This window comes from Thamnophis sirtalis, unplaced genomic scaffold, assembly GCF_051295495.1.
Source record: "Thamnophis sirtalis isolate CommonGarterSnake01/CBP01778 unplaced genomic scaffold, rThaSir2_p1.2 scaffold_5, whole genome shotgun sequence".
NCBI classification, from domain to species: Eukaryota; Metazoa; Chordata; class Lepidosauria; order Squamata; family Natricidae; genus Thamnophis; species Thamnophis sirtalis.
The window spans coordinates 71093801-71111199 of NW_028261385.1; the positions used below are offsets into that span (position 1 = coordinate 71093801).

General features: G+C 35.0%; 1 protein-coding gene across 2 annotated transcripts in view; it reads left to right on the forward strand.

The window, feature by feature from the left end:
• The window catches only part of PTAR1 (protein prenyltransferase alpha subunit repeat containing 1), a 31503-nt gene extending 17755 nt beyond the window's left edge, over window positions 1-13748 (forward strand). The window contains exons 4-9 of one of the 2 annotated variants that reach the window (XM_087716000.1): window positions 804-908; window positions 1875-2088; window positions 4050-4366; window positions 4762-5055; window positions 10368-10431; window positions 13140-13748. In XM_087716000.1, the coding sequence (XP_087572126.1) occupies window positions 804-908; window positions 1875-2088; window positions 4050-4366; window positions 4762-5055; window positions 10368-10431; window positions 13140-13244 (1099 nt within the window). In that variant the 3' untranslated portion in view covers window positions 13245-13748. Of the gene's footprint in view, window positions 1-803; window positions 909-1874; window positions 2089-4049; window positions 4367-4761; window positions 10432-13139 lie in introns of those variants that run through there. The other variant, XM_014052231.2, reaches the window with a different exon arrangement.
• The last annotated feature ends 3651 nt before the right edge of the window (window positions 13749-17399 follow it).

Genomic DNA, 17399 nt, shown 5'->3' on the forward strand with positions numbered 1-17399 from the left:
ATTCTTATTGTACTCTTCTTCTTGTTAGGGTTCTTACAGGAAAGCTGTTGGTTAACTTGTTACCTTTCCCCATTAAAGAGGAAGGACAGAAGCATAAAGATAAATCTCGGGGGGACAGTTAGCAGTGCTGAGGAGGGGGCATGGCCACAGGCTGAAAATGGGTCATAGGATCAACTTTGTGGGGACATGGGATCACCTTTTGTGATCTTCTGATGAGCAAAGTCAACGGAAAAGCCAGATTGACTTAACAATTATGTTACTAACTTAACAGTTGAACTAATTCACTTAACAACTGTGGCAAGAAAAGTCATAAAATGGTGCAAAACTCACTTAGCTATTTCACTTAACAACATAAATTGTGGTCATAAGTTGAGGACAGCCTATATATTGTTATGAAGCACTTCTTGCATATTAATCACAATTTTCATTTTGAAATCTATGTGTGTGTATTCAATATTTAGAAATACATAATTTAGTATTTAGAAACACACAATTACCACATTCTTATATGGAGGAGACTCCTTTCTGGGTCAATATCTGCTGAGTCCAGGGTGTCGAAACAGTGATCCTGGCTGATGGCTTGGCAGCACAGGATACGTCCTCCTGATCATCATCTTCATCTGATAATGAGCCTTCAGACCGGGCCAGGGCGCATGTTTGTGAAGTTCTAATATTATAAATCCGAGGCTTTTTACTAATGTTTAAATAGGTACACTGGTGGGTATCATGTATCATTACTTTTATTAGGAAGCAAGTTCTCGGCAAGTTATATTTAGTAGATATGTCTTTGGTTTGTGTTTCAGAAAAGAATTGATATTGTCTGGCACTTTAAACCCCATTAAAGACTTACATCTTGGGAAATTGGCACTTACCAAGTTTCCAAAAAGTCCAGAAACATGGATTCATAGGTTTGTGGTTTTACTTTTTTATACTGAAATACACTTTTGTGTTATCTCTGTGAGATCAGTGGCAGATGTCATCTGAGAAAAAGGGAAGCATTAGGCAGATCTTTGCTGTAGAGTATTTGCATGTGTGTTTGTGTGTGTGCATCTGCATACAAACATATAAGTATTTCCAGCATATACATATATCTGAATTCTTTGCAGCTACTCAGTAAATTAATCTTGTAATCATAGCTAATTACAAATTATACAATTAATTAATTGAAACAAATTCTGAGTAGGAAAAAAGAAGTCAATTGAAGCAGGAACGTATAAGAAAGTAGTAAGTTTACATCTATGTTATATCTGTTTGTTTGTTTAATATTGTGAAAAAAGGATGAAAAATATACCTTAGGTTAGAAATTCAGATTTGTTTTATTTCCATTATATACAAGAATTGTAAACCTGCATGCAGCTCCTTTGTTAATTTTTTTTAAATGAACAGTAAAATAAATCAGGAAGCCATAATTAACTATCATAGCTGAACCGGGAACAAACCAGCATTTGGTGTATATATAGTTTATATAATATTTGCTCTGCATATGAAATAAATTTGAAACAAAGCCTATGGCTTGTTCAAATCATGACATCCTAAGTTTGGGATTGAATATGTGTATAGTCAGTATTCAGGAATTATTTGAGTGTCAGTTTTTAAAGGACTTATTGCCATAAAACAGGAGTTTATTGGTTGGAACTATTAACAAAGGAATTTCATTATCTTAGATAATATTTTATAGTATAATAGAACTTCTTTTCAAATATTTATTTTTGTTATTTATTGAGGAAATTTATATGGCTGTCTGACTAACTCATGGTGTCTTTGGGAGGAATATAAATATCCTTATGTGCTGTATTAAGAACTAATTTAATGACATAATGAATAAAAATCTTTTCATTAAAATGGCTTTTGCATTTTTAATTCTGCACAACCAGGCGATGGGTTCTGCAACATTTAATCCAGGAAAACTCCTTGCCCACTCTTGTGACTAAAGGGAACTTAGAAGCAACACCCACGGAAAAAATACAGCGGCTGGTGAAAGAAGAACTGGATGTTTGTTGTGATGCTGCTGGACGATATCCAAGTAATTATAATGCTTGGTCCCATCGTATCTGGGTGTTACAGAATTTGGCAAAGCTCAATACAAAGGTATGGATGCAATAGAAGTTGTACATACGTTGGCACATTTCTTGAAAATGTTTGCACTGAATTCAATTAAGTATGACTAACAAGTAATTGGGGCAGCAAGAAAATAATAAAAAGAATTGAGCTAATTCATGCAAAAAAATAGATTAACGCTGAAGTCACCTAGAGTTGACCTCCTTTAACAGAAATCAGTAGAAAAGCAAAATAGAATCAAAATGAAAGCTTCTATGAAAATAAATATGAGATGGCTGGGCTTCACCATTCTTGCTTCGAAGTTAGGCAAGCCTGGTTAGTCCTAGAACTTATGGTTCTCAATCTTTCCTTCACCATGAACCCCCTTTAAATACTTTTCGTGGCCACAGATTATGGGCACAGCCCCCCCAAGACTTAATTGAAGATTTAAATCATAACATTTCTTCAAGCCTTTGTAGACCCCCTCTGATCACATCATGGTGCCCCAAGGGTCCACAGACCACAGGTTGAGAATGCTGCGTTACAGAATTCCAAGTCTTTTAAGATAAACAGAGAAGTTGAAAAACATTCTGGAAGAAATTACTTTTATAATGTTGCCCCCTCTATGTCACGAAATGACATAGATATGTCAATGAAATAACTAGGGGTCAAGCTTGACACGAAGGCATCTTTAACATTACCATATTTTGTTCCGCAGATATTTAAATGCCATTTATTTTCATTTCTACTATCTATGATCTTAAATTTAAATATGAGAGTCAATTTGATGAAGTGGTTAAATCACCAGGTTAGAAACCAAAAGACTATGAGCTCTAGTTCCACCTCCACCTTAAGGCACAAAGCCAGCTGGGTGACCTTGGACGGCCATTCTGTCTCAAACCACTTCCAAAAATCTTGCCAAGAAAACCTCAGGGACTAGTTTAGGCATTCACCAGAAATCAACATTGACTCAAAGGTACAAAAAGTAGGGGGAGAAGCATATGTCAAAACAATGCATCATAAAAATGCAAATTATATATATATCGGTATAATTTCAAAGCGCTCATACACTTTAGAAACACGATAGTGAAATTTATGGTTGCCTTTCAGGTTATCTAAGCTTATCCTGGTTTAATGGATTAGCATGGCATTAAACAGCTGGAATCTTGCTCACAAATTTTCAAAAAATGTTATTAACCAAAACAGAAATGCCTATTACAAAACAGCTGCTTCCACCTTTTAGAGAGTTACTAGAGTGTCATTTAAAGTGAATTCTGTGAACCAGCTGGAATACATCTTAAAATCTAAAAGTAAAATATTCTTACTGTATTTAATATGGTTGGTTGTATAGTCAGCAAGATGCTTAGACTGGATTTGGCATTTTTGTCCACCTACGGAGTCGTTTCCAAGGATCTGGGATGGGTAGATGTTGCACTTCGTCTAATAAAAAAATGTAATTGAGCCATAACAGATGGGATACAATGGGAGCCCTAGATTGGATAGGTAGATAATTCTAGATCAACTAAAATACGGTAGGGAATATACCAGTATATGGAAGTAGTGTTGGTTAAGGATTAAGTGCATGTATATGCAACTTCTAGGGTTCATTGCCAGTTATGATGAAGAAACATGGCAGTGGTGGAGAAATAACATGTTTTCTCTATGCCAGGAGAAATTGATATACCAGCACTGGTTAGGAAGAAGGAAGTAAGAAGCAACCCATATCAATTGGTGCTGCTCCTTCCTCCTAGGCTAATTCAGTTTTCTCATTGCTCACCTTTCCCAAATAATTATATATGTTTGGGTAGCATCTGTGTAAAGTTTGCTTTTGTTTTTAATTTGGCTGTGTTTTGCTTTCCATGTTTGGTATGTATCACAGACTTTTTACAATAGCACCACAGCTCTGCAGTGGTCCATAGTTTAGAGTACATTATCATGAAGGAAAATCTGAAGGAGAAAGCTGATTAGTGTTTATGTTGAATGCTTCTTTCTGTTATGTTTTTAATTCTCAGATTCTTCTTGATGAACTTTCTTCCACTAAACACTGGGTCTCCGTACATGTTTCAGACCATAGTGGATTCCACTACCGTCAGTTTCTATTAAAATCTTTGATTGTCAGAACTGGGACTGATTGTATTATAAAGTTATGTGATCACCCAACCAATCAACAAACATCCTGTTTTCCAAAAGATGAAGAAGATGAAGGTGCAGAAGCTTTTTGCATGGAAAAGCAACAGCCAGATCACTCACTGTATCTGAAAGAGGAAATAGAGCTCTGCACTGATTTAATTAACACTTATCCAGGGCATGAAACATTGTGGTATCACAGGTAAGAATATTTAAGGAATAAAGGATTGGAAGGGACAGTTACCCCATTCAAATCTGATGCACTTTTTTCCTAGTTAGGTTTTCCTTTCCTCCTCTACATTGCCAAGCCTCTAGAACAAGTTTGTTGAGGATATATGAAAAATGAAAATATGATCTGTCACCAAGATAAATTCTACTGACAGATGGAGAAAATTATATAAATATTGTTTCATTGCTTTTTCAGGGAATTCACAGTGTTGTATCTATTGTATTCAGACATTATTTATAAAATGTAGGTTATGTTCAATTGGAGCTTAGACCTTCAACCTTTCTGTTATGCTCTATATTTAGAAGAGGGACAGAACATATTAAAATACATAAAAGTTTGATTTCCATATGTTTTTTTGTTCTTTAAAGGCGTCAAGTCTTCTACCTTCAACACCACTTAAAGAAGTGTCCAGTTCCAAACAGCTGGTCATCAACTTCAAACAATAGTGATGGAACAATTAATAATTCACATCCTCATGTTACAACTGGCCATACCACACAAGCCATGGATGTTGACGGCTTAACGGAATGCAACAAACAAGGCTACAGTCAAGAAACCAAGCGCCTAAAGCGGGCTCCTATGCAGGACTGTATCAACGTGGGAGAAGAATATAAGTTTATCGATCACATTTTGTCTATGTATAGGGAGGAGGATCAGGCAAGGTTTGCAAGTTCATACAGAAAATGGCTAGTTTCTTTTCTAGGCCAGTGAAGATCTTTTAAAACTCTTAGGGCCTTTGTTTAGTGCAATATCCTCTTTACAGACAGGTGTACTTAGGACTCCTGGCACTTTTCACCCTTCTGTTATTCCTGCCACTGCTAAACTTCATTTACTAATGCTGGGTTTAGTTCTATTTATATTTTTAAAAGCCACTTTGTGTTAAATTTTATGGATCTTTGTAGGATAGCCCCACCTAAAAAGGAACTGTTTGGTGTTAATATAAGTTAAGTGCAAATTTTAAACTCACTAATATAACTGGAATAATAGGAAAACAGAATGATAGATCTACTGGTGAACAATGATTTCATTCCTAAATACCTCGTCCATAATAAATAATCAAAGTCATTGGTCGGTGAAAACAATGGAAAATCATTCAGCATGACAATGTCAAAATGGTTTGGAGTACAAGTCTTCATTTTATAATTGCATTGCATCACTGCTCTTCTGAACTCTCTTTATTTCACATTTGAATTGCTCTGATAATCTTACAGTCCTGTGACTTTTTTATTATTATAGTAAAAGTGGGATATGGTTATGTGAAATTGGATAGTTTTGTAAAAAAAAATCTACTAAACTAAAACTAACTAGTTCAATATAAGAACACTGGTATTTAGAGTATTATCTGGCTTTTGTGAATTTGGAGGCTTTCGTGAATTTTAAGGTTGTAAGATATGGAAATATAAGATGGTGACCAAGGAACAAACTTCTATCTAATCTTATCCCTACCTGCAATTTTCCTGGCACATGCAGATTTTTCCATTCCTAAAATATAAAGGGCGTTCCATACTTGGATTTTATTGTACGTGATGATATATATGATAGGTACAGGGTATGATAGACAATGCTGACTATCAATGTTATCTTTGTAATGATATTTCACTTAATGGACAATCTACCATGCACTGGGGCTCGTTCATCTTTCATTTATTGTAACAGGGCCACATATGGTTCCTTTGCAAGACCCATTTAAATCACTTGAGGAAGTACAGTGCTCAACAAAATGATGTGCTTGTTTGAGTTTTCTTCAGGTTATCCAGATAAATGGGGAAAGAAGAAATTGCAAAGGCAAGACTAAGCAGGTTGTTCGTGATGGGGGAGACAATTTCATCTGTGCTTCAGCTGGACTGAGTTTGTGAAGGCTTTCGAAGAGACTAACGGAATATGACTTGAAATCCATTTTTGCTTTATTTATTTGTAGTTTTAAGCTGAAATTCAAGTTAGATTTGCTGCAGTTACATTGAGGCAACTGTAGCTATTCAATTTGGCTGCCCTTTCATTATAGAATAAGGTCAAATTCTATCTTTAAATTTGCATTTTTACTTCCCAGAAAAAGCACATGGGATTTTATACACAATAAAACCAAATTCAAAGTCTGAAATTAAATTGCAGAGTATTTCTGTATTTTAACCTTTATTTATAGCTTGCAAAATACAGAGGGTATGTTTGCAGAGTTTACAAAAATATAACCAGGATGATTGAAGAAAAGTATAATTTTAAGATTCAGAGAAATAACAGTTGAAAAATTCCATTAGAAATGGAAGAACATACAAGAACCTGCCTTTTACAGCCCTAACTACATAATAAGGGCCTGTTGCAAGCAAACTGGAAGTTAAATAAATGAGCATAGCAAGCATGTTTTCTGAAAAGTGGGGTTGTCTAGAAATACGAATTCACACAGAAACATGACAGGCACCTCTAAATGCTATACATTGTATTTATTTAGAGTATAGATGCAACCTTCTGAAGTTGGATTAATTGCGAAGCCATTTGTGAACACTAATTTGACTGGTTCCTTTGAAGTCTCAGAATAGGAAAAATAGCATACAAGAATCACATATATTTAACTATGCCTCTGGGCACTAGTGCTTATTACCATACATTAGAGGCACCTAGTAGAGCTCTGCACTACTAAATAGCAATATATTAAGCATTTAGCGTGTCAAAAGTCAAAATACTGAGACCTAATAACTCAACCATGACGCTAGTGAGGAAACACCTGACCACCTTATCCAATACCAAGTGTTTCTTCATCAAAGTTGTTAATTGTATCAATACAAGCACACTATAAGCACCACAGAGTATAGTCCAAGGGTGGTGTTAAGAATTCAGGAAGTGTTACAATGCAATCCTTCATGGCTCTGAAAATGATGCACAAAGTGCCCCCACTAGAAGGGATTCTGGAGGATTCATTATTTTATTAATCTCACATTCTATCTACATTTTGTTGATCTGCAAATAAGTCAACACACTAGCATAAACTGAGTCATTTAAATTCAGCTTAGAATGAACTGAAGAAAGGAAAAGTTAAGCTGTTCCACATTCACTCCTCTGTCATGAACAATGCTGACCTCACCTAATTCCAAGTAGTCTGAATTCAACAGAACTCTAAACAAATAATCTAATTCTCCCTTATTCACACGTACATATTTAAAGGCTAACACCCCCACACCCACTCCCCTCAATGACTGGTGTTGGGATACACACAGTTTAACCAGTCTCTCTTCAGCTCATTAGGCTATTTTGCTCACTTAATAATAAATAATGCTTATTAATTGACTGCTCCTTTGCTGTTTGCTAGATTGCATCACATTTTAACCGGTACATTTTTACTTTTCCTTATATAATTGATAAGAGCTTATGCTGTCTTTTTCTTAAATATAAACTGCAATTTTGTGGATATCATGGGGTACTTCAAAAATTAAATCCCTTTTAAAAAGTGGTACCCAACTCCCAGTCCTTGGCCCAGTACTTGTTGGCAACCAGGCCGAACAAGAACCAGGCAAGTGTGCAAAGTTCCATTAGTGCAAGCAGCAGGTATGTGGGTGAAACCATCCTCTCCCCCCACTCCCCGCTGCACTGCTGAGCTGGAAAGGTTAGGGACCGCTGCTTTAAAGTAGTAAATTAGGAGATCAACATAAGCAAACAACCAATAAGCACATCATTATTTGTGAATTGAACTAAAAATTAACTCTTCATCTCCGATACCTACTCAAATATAATTGCTAGTATCTTTGGATGACAGTTGTACCCCAGATATCATTGAGATAGTTGAACTTTTACTTACCTATGTATCATTTTTTTCCCCAGTTTCAGTCCTGTTTTGATACTGTTTGCGTCATACTAACCATCTGCTAAATATTGTTTTAGTTTTAACTCTGTATTGTGAAAGCAAAATACCTACTATGAGTACAGGTAGAGTACAGGTAGTCCTTGACTTACAACCAGTGACAATCGTTCAGTGACCGTTCAAAGTTACAATGGCATGGGAAAAAGTGACCAATTACTGTTTTTCAAATTTTGAGATTGTTGCAGCAACCTTGTGATTGCATGATCAAAATTTGGACACTTTACAACTGGCATGTATTTATGACCATTGCAGTGTCCCCGGATTATGTGATCTCCTTTTGCCACCTTCTGACAAGCAAAGTCAATGGGGAAACCAGCCTCACTGAACTGTGTTATTAACTTAACAACTGCAGTGATTCATTTAACAACTATGGAAAGAAAGATCATAAAATGGGGCAAAATTCACTTAACAACTGTCTCTCTGAGCAATATAAATGTTGGGCTCAATTGTCATAAGTCAAGGTCTACCTGTATTTCTCAGGAGGGGTAAATAGACTTGTCTTAATGAATGAAGAATTGAGAGGTTTGACTATTTCAAAAGCTTTCTTGATAGTTACATTAATGGGCTTCCCCACTAAACATTGCTTTACATTAATGTTTATCACAGGCAGAAAATGATGCTGATCCTTTTAATAAGGTCTGTATGAATGTAACCAACACCAACAGAAGCCATTGATTTTGAGCTTTATGTTTGTAGCAGTGGTTTTTCCCTGCTTATTACAACTGACAGAGTGTATATACATTGTTTTTAAATATAGTTTTAATGAAAGAATTAAAGGAGAACTTAAGCAATCTACTTATGAGATATACTGTTAGCTCTATGTAGAAAACATCAGCAAAATATCAGAAATATATACTTTGTTATTAATTCACCTTATACCTTAACATCTGCTTTAAACCTGCAGTTCATTACCTCTCTATATCTTATCTGGAATATTATTTGCATAATAATGCAGTTTGTAACTCTTCTAAGAAAATTAAGTTGTCTGCCAGTATTAGGAAATGTCTGGCTGTTAGTGAACAGTTAAATCTAATAGCCTGGTGTGGAAAGTTGTTCAGTGGTTTCCATTGAAAAGAATAGCATTTTTGGATAATATCAACCAAAAAAAAATGATATCACTTCCATTCTTAGTTATTCTGGATATAATTGAACCTGAATTTTACAATCTTTTTGAACGGCAGAACTTAGACTGGTAACTTTTATTTGTCTTTGGTGTACCGAGTGAAAAATGGATGTGAATTGTACATGCACCTATAGACCAGTGTTTCTGAGGCTTGGCATCCTTAAAGGTGTGGACTTCAACACCCAGAATTCCTCCTTTTTTAAAGTTGCCAAGCTTGAGAAACACTTACTAGATACATTCCCTCAAATGATAGTGTTTCTGTTGGATTTTAAACACTTTTTGATAAAAAGTTGGGGGATCCAGTACTGTAAAATGTTTTGAGGCAGCTTTAATTGAACAAAGCCAGTACTCGTTGATGAGACATTTTTCTCTCTTGCTGTGTTTAATTTGTTGTGTCCTAAGTTGTTTCCTTCTTAAAGAGTATGGTGGTACCATGGGGAAAGTTGTCTCTTATAGGTAACACTTGACTACCTCCCCAAAACAGGGATAAGGCCATCTCTTCAGATGAGCTTCTTTTTATGTAGAACCTCATCCTTGGGGTTAAAAAAGTGAGAACTGTAGGAAGCCTATCTGATACCTTAGGAAGCACTTGTTTTAAATAGTTTTCTAAGTCAAAAAATATCAGTGCCTAGACTTCATTTTTCCATTTCCATAAACTGAGCACTCTGCTTTTGTCAAAAGAAAGAAATGACCACATGTGGTCAATTAATGCTTTCATTAGATAGTAAAGTCAGTAGTGAAAATGGACTCTTCCTTGTGATTTCTAACTCATAATGCTAATTTTACTCAGGGCATAGATTAACTAGTGCATTAAATACTTTTTACCATTATGTTGTCTACTGTTGTAAATTCTTAAATGCCTAAAATGGTATTTTATCAGTCTAGCTTTCTACCTTATTTTAAAAATTGCTTTTTAAAAATAACTTTTTTAAAAAAAATGTTGTGTCTCTTCAGTTTTCTTTGTGTTTGAAACAACTTATTTTTTTCTTTTTATTTCAATATAGCTATGGGCACCATCTTAGGTTAAGTACCAGTCTCTTTGTACTGGAGGGTTCCTGCGATGAAGAGGTGAAATAATGTTTTATTTAACAGCACAAATTATTAGTTTCTTCTGCTCAATGAGACATCTTAACTGACCATGTCTTCTAATACCAAGGATATGAATCTTGTGTAGATTCAATATTATGTGATTAGAGATATTATATTCTTCTTCTAAGATGCAAACCTTAGCAATTAGATTGATATTTGTGTATATTTAATAGAATCAATTATTAGGAAAATACTTTTTAACATGGGGCAAACTCCAATGAAACTTAAATGTGTATGTTAATTAATATTTACTCTGATGTAAAACACACTGTCTTTAGTAGGTTTACTCCCAGTATACATAGAATTGCAGCTTAGGGCACATTTAAATCCCATTTATTACTGTGCTCTCTAAAAGTAAGGCTTTAAGCGTGCTAAATATGCATACATACACAGAAATAAATCCCACTGTGTACTGCCAGGTCTTTGTATGGAACAGTACTGTATTACATTTTAAATTGGTTAGATTTACATTTTGAAATGTGTGGAAAGTATTCAAGCTAAGTGTGGAATTAAACATAAGAGAGGAATTAAACACAATAGTGTATAACAATGTGCTTTTAAAAAGCTTGTTTATTTCCACTATACTGAATGCAGCTTACATAAGTAACTTTAAACATGAGTGAATTAAATGTTTTTAAACCTTAGAAGCTTTTCTGGAAATATTTTGTTGGATTTTTATTTATTTTTTTACTTTGTGAAAGTAGAGTTTCCTGCCTTGGTGCAATTTCAGCGTACATTTTCCAACAAAATTGCTTTCAGTTTATATGTTTTGTTGCTCCAAAGTAATCAAGTAGATTAATACTGATAGGAGCACTTCATATTAAACAGAACAAAGCAAAACTGTAGCCATATAATACTTGTTTCCCACTATGAGTTCTGGTGAACCATGAATTTGCTTGTAAGTCCTTCTTTCATGAGGTTAGAAGCTTTCCCTTTTGATTTCAAATAAACCACAGTCCTCCACATGTTCAGATGTGTACCTAGTTCTCCCTGTGCATATGTTTCATGTATTCTCATTCTGATTTCTTACTAACGCTAATTTAAGCATATTGTGTCAGTCTCCCCCTCCAGCAAGAGGGGCAAGGGGGCAATCCATGTGCTTTTTGCTATCTCATGAAATATTTTGTTTTGAATTACATCTGAATCATGCTTTTTAATTCTACAGTAGTGATTTGGGAATGCATTCTGCCATTTTCATCTAAATTGGGGGTATCGATCCATGGCAACTTTAAGACTTGTGGACTTCAGCTCCCAGGTCTTAAAGTGCCAAGGTTGGACACCCTTGGTCTACCTAATATGTTTTTTGTTCATTGGGGAAAAAGTGACCAAATGAAATTATATGCGTAGCACCAAAAATAAAAATCTAAATATCTTTTTCTGTTGTTCAGATGTAAAGAAGGAATGGTTAGTAAATTACTTGCAACATATTAATTTCAATTTAATTCAAAATACTACAGTTTAATGCTCTGAATTTGTTTTACATTGCACTACCAATTAATACGTTAGAATCTTTCCATTTTGATACAGAATAAAGCAGTAACTATATCAGTGCAGTTGTTGATTTAACTGCAGATGTTCTAATTGATACCAATTTGTTAATGGCTGTTACATGACTCTAACATCTGCCAAATTTGCATTCAGCAAAAATGTAAGTTAAAATTATAATTCACTCTTAGAGTTCCTGTCTACATGTACATTCTTAAACTGATGGGGAAAGGTTTGTGCATGTATTCATTTAATTTTATGCTACCCTTCAAATTATTGTACACTGCCCTAAACTGTTGGATAATAGAGATTGGGTAGAATAAATTAAGTATTAAGTAGTTTGTTTGTTCCAGATGCATTCTGGAATTCCACTGATTTGCCCTTAAGGAAAAATAATATATCTTGAGTATAGAGCAGAACACTAGCTAAGATGTTAATTTGAGTTGCAGCTCCTCCTCCAACTAACTATTTGTGATATTCTTTGGATAGCTTCAAACAAATGATGTTGAGGAAGTGTGTAAAAAAAAATTGAAGTTTAAATCAGCTGACATACACATGCTTGCTCAGTGTTTCCTGACAGTAATTGTGATAGCTTTATGATTCTTGATCAGTCTGAATAGTTGACTGAGTTTAGGAGTAGCTTACAAACTTTGCAGGCTAATGATTAAGCCACATTGTAAATGAAAAAGTATATACAAATATTCTTGACAAGCAAACCCTTAGAGTCATAGTAGTTTTGAGGCAATGAAGAATGTACTTGGACAGGCTTGGCCTCTTTCTATGCTGCACCTCATTTGTAGTATTGCTATCAGTAGCTAATCTCAGCTATATTTATATATATTTAAAATATCACTACTTCCTACTTAAAATACTGACAAAGGATTTAGAACAGTAATGGACATTTTGAAAAAGCATTGTCTTTTTAAAAAAGGTACAGTTTAAACCAAGAGTGTCCAACCTTGGCAACTTTAAAACCCAAGAACTTCAACTCCCAGAATTCCTCAGCCAGCATTCTCAGAATTCTGGGAGTTACAGTAAAGTTGACAAAGTTGAACCCCTAGTTAAAAATGAAGTTTTTTTCTTTTAGGATGACTCAGTAAAAAAAAACAGAACAATCTGAACAGTTTGAAAAAACCACAGAAGTGTTTTGAATTCAGCTTTTTGATTTCCCCCCAGCTTATAGTTTTTGTTATTTCCTACAGAAAAATAAGGAAAATATGCGAAACTGCTTCACTGAAGGATCCATTTCTGATGCAAAAATGTGGTTTGGATTATTATTGGCCTCAGTATTAATTCAAAGGCAGTGAAACTATGATGATGTGATGCAGTACAAATGTAGACCTTTTTATGTTGCAGTATTGCTTAGAAGACTTTGTAATACTTTTGTGTGTAATTTCCTTGATTTTGCCATTTTCAAACTACACGGTACCTATTTTGGTGCAATAAAATGTCCTTTATAGCTGCTTTCATTGTTTTTAATTGCTGCTATAATTTAGATTTAAATTATTGTACAGTAACTACTTAGGAACCTTTAGTATTTCCATATTCATTATCACTGTATCTCCTCTTTATAGATTTGGCATCTTTTACTTTGCAAACTGATGCGTAATTTTGTGATTTTATTAAATTCTGTGTATATCTGGAGAAGAGTTGGAAATATTATTCTGTTTAAGATTATACTAGCTGGTTGTCGCAGTAAAAGTGGATAAAAACTAAAGATGCCCGCCTTTGGATTAATGTATGTTAAATTAATTCTTTTTTTTCCTGATTATATCAAACTTCAGATTATAGACTGATACTTGGGGTTCTTTCCATCTTCCAATTCTAATAAGCAAAATCACAACAGTGACAAAGGCATTGAGCAGCAAAGTGAATTTTTCACTATTTACCATTTACATTTGGGTGTTTATGGGAATTTTGTATGTGTTTATATAGAATGTTCTAGTACTAAGCACAGTGTAAGTTATTGTATTAGTGTATAAAAAGAAAAAAACAGTGTACTTTTTCTGATTAAATATAGGCAGTTTTTAAATAAATTTTTCTCCTAGAATCTCAGTCTTCCTCTTTCATTTTTTCATACACTAAGACATTTTTTTAAGATTTCCACCTGCTATTCATATTTTTAGATCAGAAATGTACAACTTTGGCAACTTTAAGACTTGTTGGTTTCAAATCCCCGAATTCCCCAGTCAGCCATGCTGGTTGGGGAATTCTGGGAGTTGAAGTCCACAAGTCTTAAAGTTGCTAAGGTTGAACACTTCTGCTTTAGTTATTAAAACTTGCTGTAAACACTTAACGTTGGATCATGGGAATGACAATTCTATCATTTAGGTGTAAAGAATGATATTATAGCTACGTATGAATGAAAACATTGAAAACAAACATTAAAAACAAATCTTAGAAGAAACAAACAGTGATATCGTCGCTCTTGCATATATTAGAGTACACAGGATTGTATTATATTCCACGTGGCAGTCTCCTGAATAGCAGCTGTCACTTAGAGAGTTTGAAGTACCAGGACATTTCAGTGTTGAAGGCTCCATGCTTCTGGCAGCTGTCATATCAAATAGGCATTTGGACACTTCAGCACTCTATTGTTATTATTATTACTATTGAATCCATTTATTTCACTTGGCCCCAGAAATCTGTCAGGAAGTAGCCTGGAGGACCCAGCATGATTTACAAGAAATCAGAAGTGGGTCATTTTTTAATCATGAAGTTTGAGAAACTCCTTGCAGCATAGAAATTGCCATAATTGTGACATCAATAGTGTGTTATTTGTTGCAAGCACTTTTATGCCTCCAATCAGAAAGTAAATTCAAATGCATCACACTAGTTGTGAACAATAAATACATTACATCATCCTTGAAAAGAAAAGAAGACAATCATACCAAGTTTTTAACCTTTCTCAGCTATGTTCTCCTTGCACATCACACCCAGAAATATCCTGTTAAACATTAATTTCCTTTTAAATGTTAAAACAATAATCAAATGCAACTCTAAATATTTCTATCCTTTAGCAATTTGTAAGAACAGGAACAATAAATATGAAGCAGGTAAAATTAGAAAAAGTTAATAAACTGTTTGATTGACTATGTGCTCTCAATTTGACTGTTAGTAGTGCATAGATAGATTTTCTCCTAGATAATGTATCTTCACACTGGTACCTGGAGTTTTCCAACTGTTCCCCCATCAACATTGTAACTGAGTTCATCCTCTTAATAGTCAACCTCTTCTCTTCATTCTGCCTTTCCCAGCATTACAAAGTTCTCCAGAGGGTTTGGTCTTCACATAATGAATTCAAAGTATAAACTGAGCCTGATCATTTGTGCCTGTGGGTTGATCAGTTCTATCCATTTTTGGAGAGGATATAATAAAATACCACACAATATAATTTCAAAAGACTCGGAAGAATTAAAAATAGATATTTTCCTAGCATTCAAAGAATATCGAGGAAAGTCATGGAAATGAAAAGGTAAGCTTGTCAAGAAGCCCTTGTCATGGTCATAATACATCATGGCGTAAAATGTATCCTGGAGAACAGCTTCCAATAACGTCCACATACAAATCACTTTAAAAGAATACTTGTCAACAAAAAAACTGGAATTACCATGAAAGAAAAAAGCTATACAGATTTTGAACAACAAAATTGAGTGATGGGATAAGGAATAGATTTTTTAAATGAAACAAATATGGCTTAATTTCCTTTATGTAGATGTAACATGTTCTTTCTCCTTTAGCGTATTGTATACTGGTAATGCGTTGAAATAGATGTTCATAAGAAATTAATCATGAAGTAATGTTATGTTATATCAAAAGACTAACAATTAAAAATAGTCTTATAAGTATTGAAATACCTAGACAATAGGCTGCACAATACTGAAAGAATGGTACAGCTGTTGACAGAATCACATTACTAGTTGTTATCTACTGGTGCTGTACAAAATTTTACTACTAGGTGTTAGCAGTTTATCTGGAAGAGCCTGGAATATTTTAAAGGTATGGATTACTGTCCCCGAATATTTAAAGCATCTAATTGACAGCATTTTCCTGGATGTTACAATAGTTCATTTGGGGATTTTTGCAAATGACAATTTTTATATTTGTTCAGTAATCAGAAGATACTGTATCTGGTCTCTGTAAGTACTGTATTTAAGTATTTTAAGTATTTAATAAATTTATAGGCTGCCCAATCCCAAAGGACTCCGGGCAGCTGTACTTTTCGGAGTATAAGATGCTCCGGACTATATACTTTTTGCGGGGAGGAAAACAAGGAAAAAATCTGCCTTTGGCTTCTAGCGTCCATTCAGTATTCATCTGGCCCGTTCGCCACTGCCTATTTACCACCATCCATTCACCACCGCTGTGACTTGTTTGCCACCGTGGCCCATTCAGTGCGGCCCGTTTGCTGCTGCTGTGGCCCATTCGCTACGGCCCCTTTGCCTCCGCCCATTTGCTGAGGCCTGTTCACCACTGCAGCCTGTTCAGTGTGGCCCATTCGCTGCAGCCTATTTGCCATGGCCTGTTTTTCATTGCCATGGCCTGTTTGTCTTCGCCATGGGCCATTCTCTGCCACCGATCCCCACCACCTGGAACCGGCTGAAAATGTGATACACACAGACCAAAAACAGGGCATGCGGAGGCCAAAAATGTGATGCAAAGAGACCGAAAATGGCTGAAGGGTGAGGGCCAGCAGGTGGGCGAGGACAGCAACATTCGATGTATAAAACACAGCACAATTTTCACCCACTTTTAGGGGGCAAGTGCATCTTATACTCCCAAAAGTACAGTAAATTATAATCAAAGGTGAGCAATATATAGAAATAGGCCACTCATAGATTAACATTTCCTATTCTCGGTTATTTAATAATAGATGGTTATTCTTCCAACTCTCCCTAAATTATATTGGTCAAATGAAGACAGTTAGGATAATTCAAGCAGGAGAGAGGATTTCATTTAACTTCAGTACTAAAAATCTTGAATTAATTGTTTTAAACGGTATGCAGGTATATTTGGGTTATATTTCCACATACTGTATGTTTAAAAAAACTCGTCACACGAGTTGTTGAATTGTGTAATCACTTGGAGCATGGGGTTCTAGCTAAAAAGGATAAATTTAAAAAAAGTTTGGGTGCTTCAAATTTTTTTAAAGAATTGAAACCTAAGTGGTTTATTTGCACAATAACCTATAGAGTACTAATAAAAGGCAGATTGAAACAACCATCACAACCATGGATGAATGCTGCACTGCCAAATGAATGTTTTCCCCCACCAATAGTGATGTTTAAGAAAGGCATTCAACTGAATATAAATTATTATTGTTAACGGATTTACCCATAAAAGAGCACTGCCCAGCTTTGCTTTTTACCCATTTTTTTCGGCATACACTATGTATTGTGGGAAAAAACTTGATATAATTTTGGAGATGAGTGGGAGGAGAACATGATGCAGAACAAGGCCCA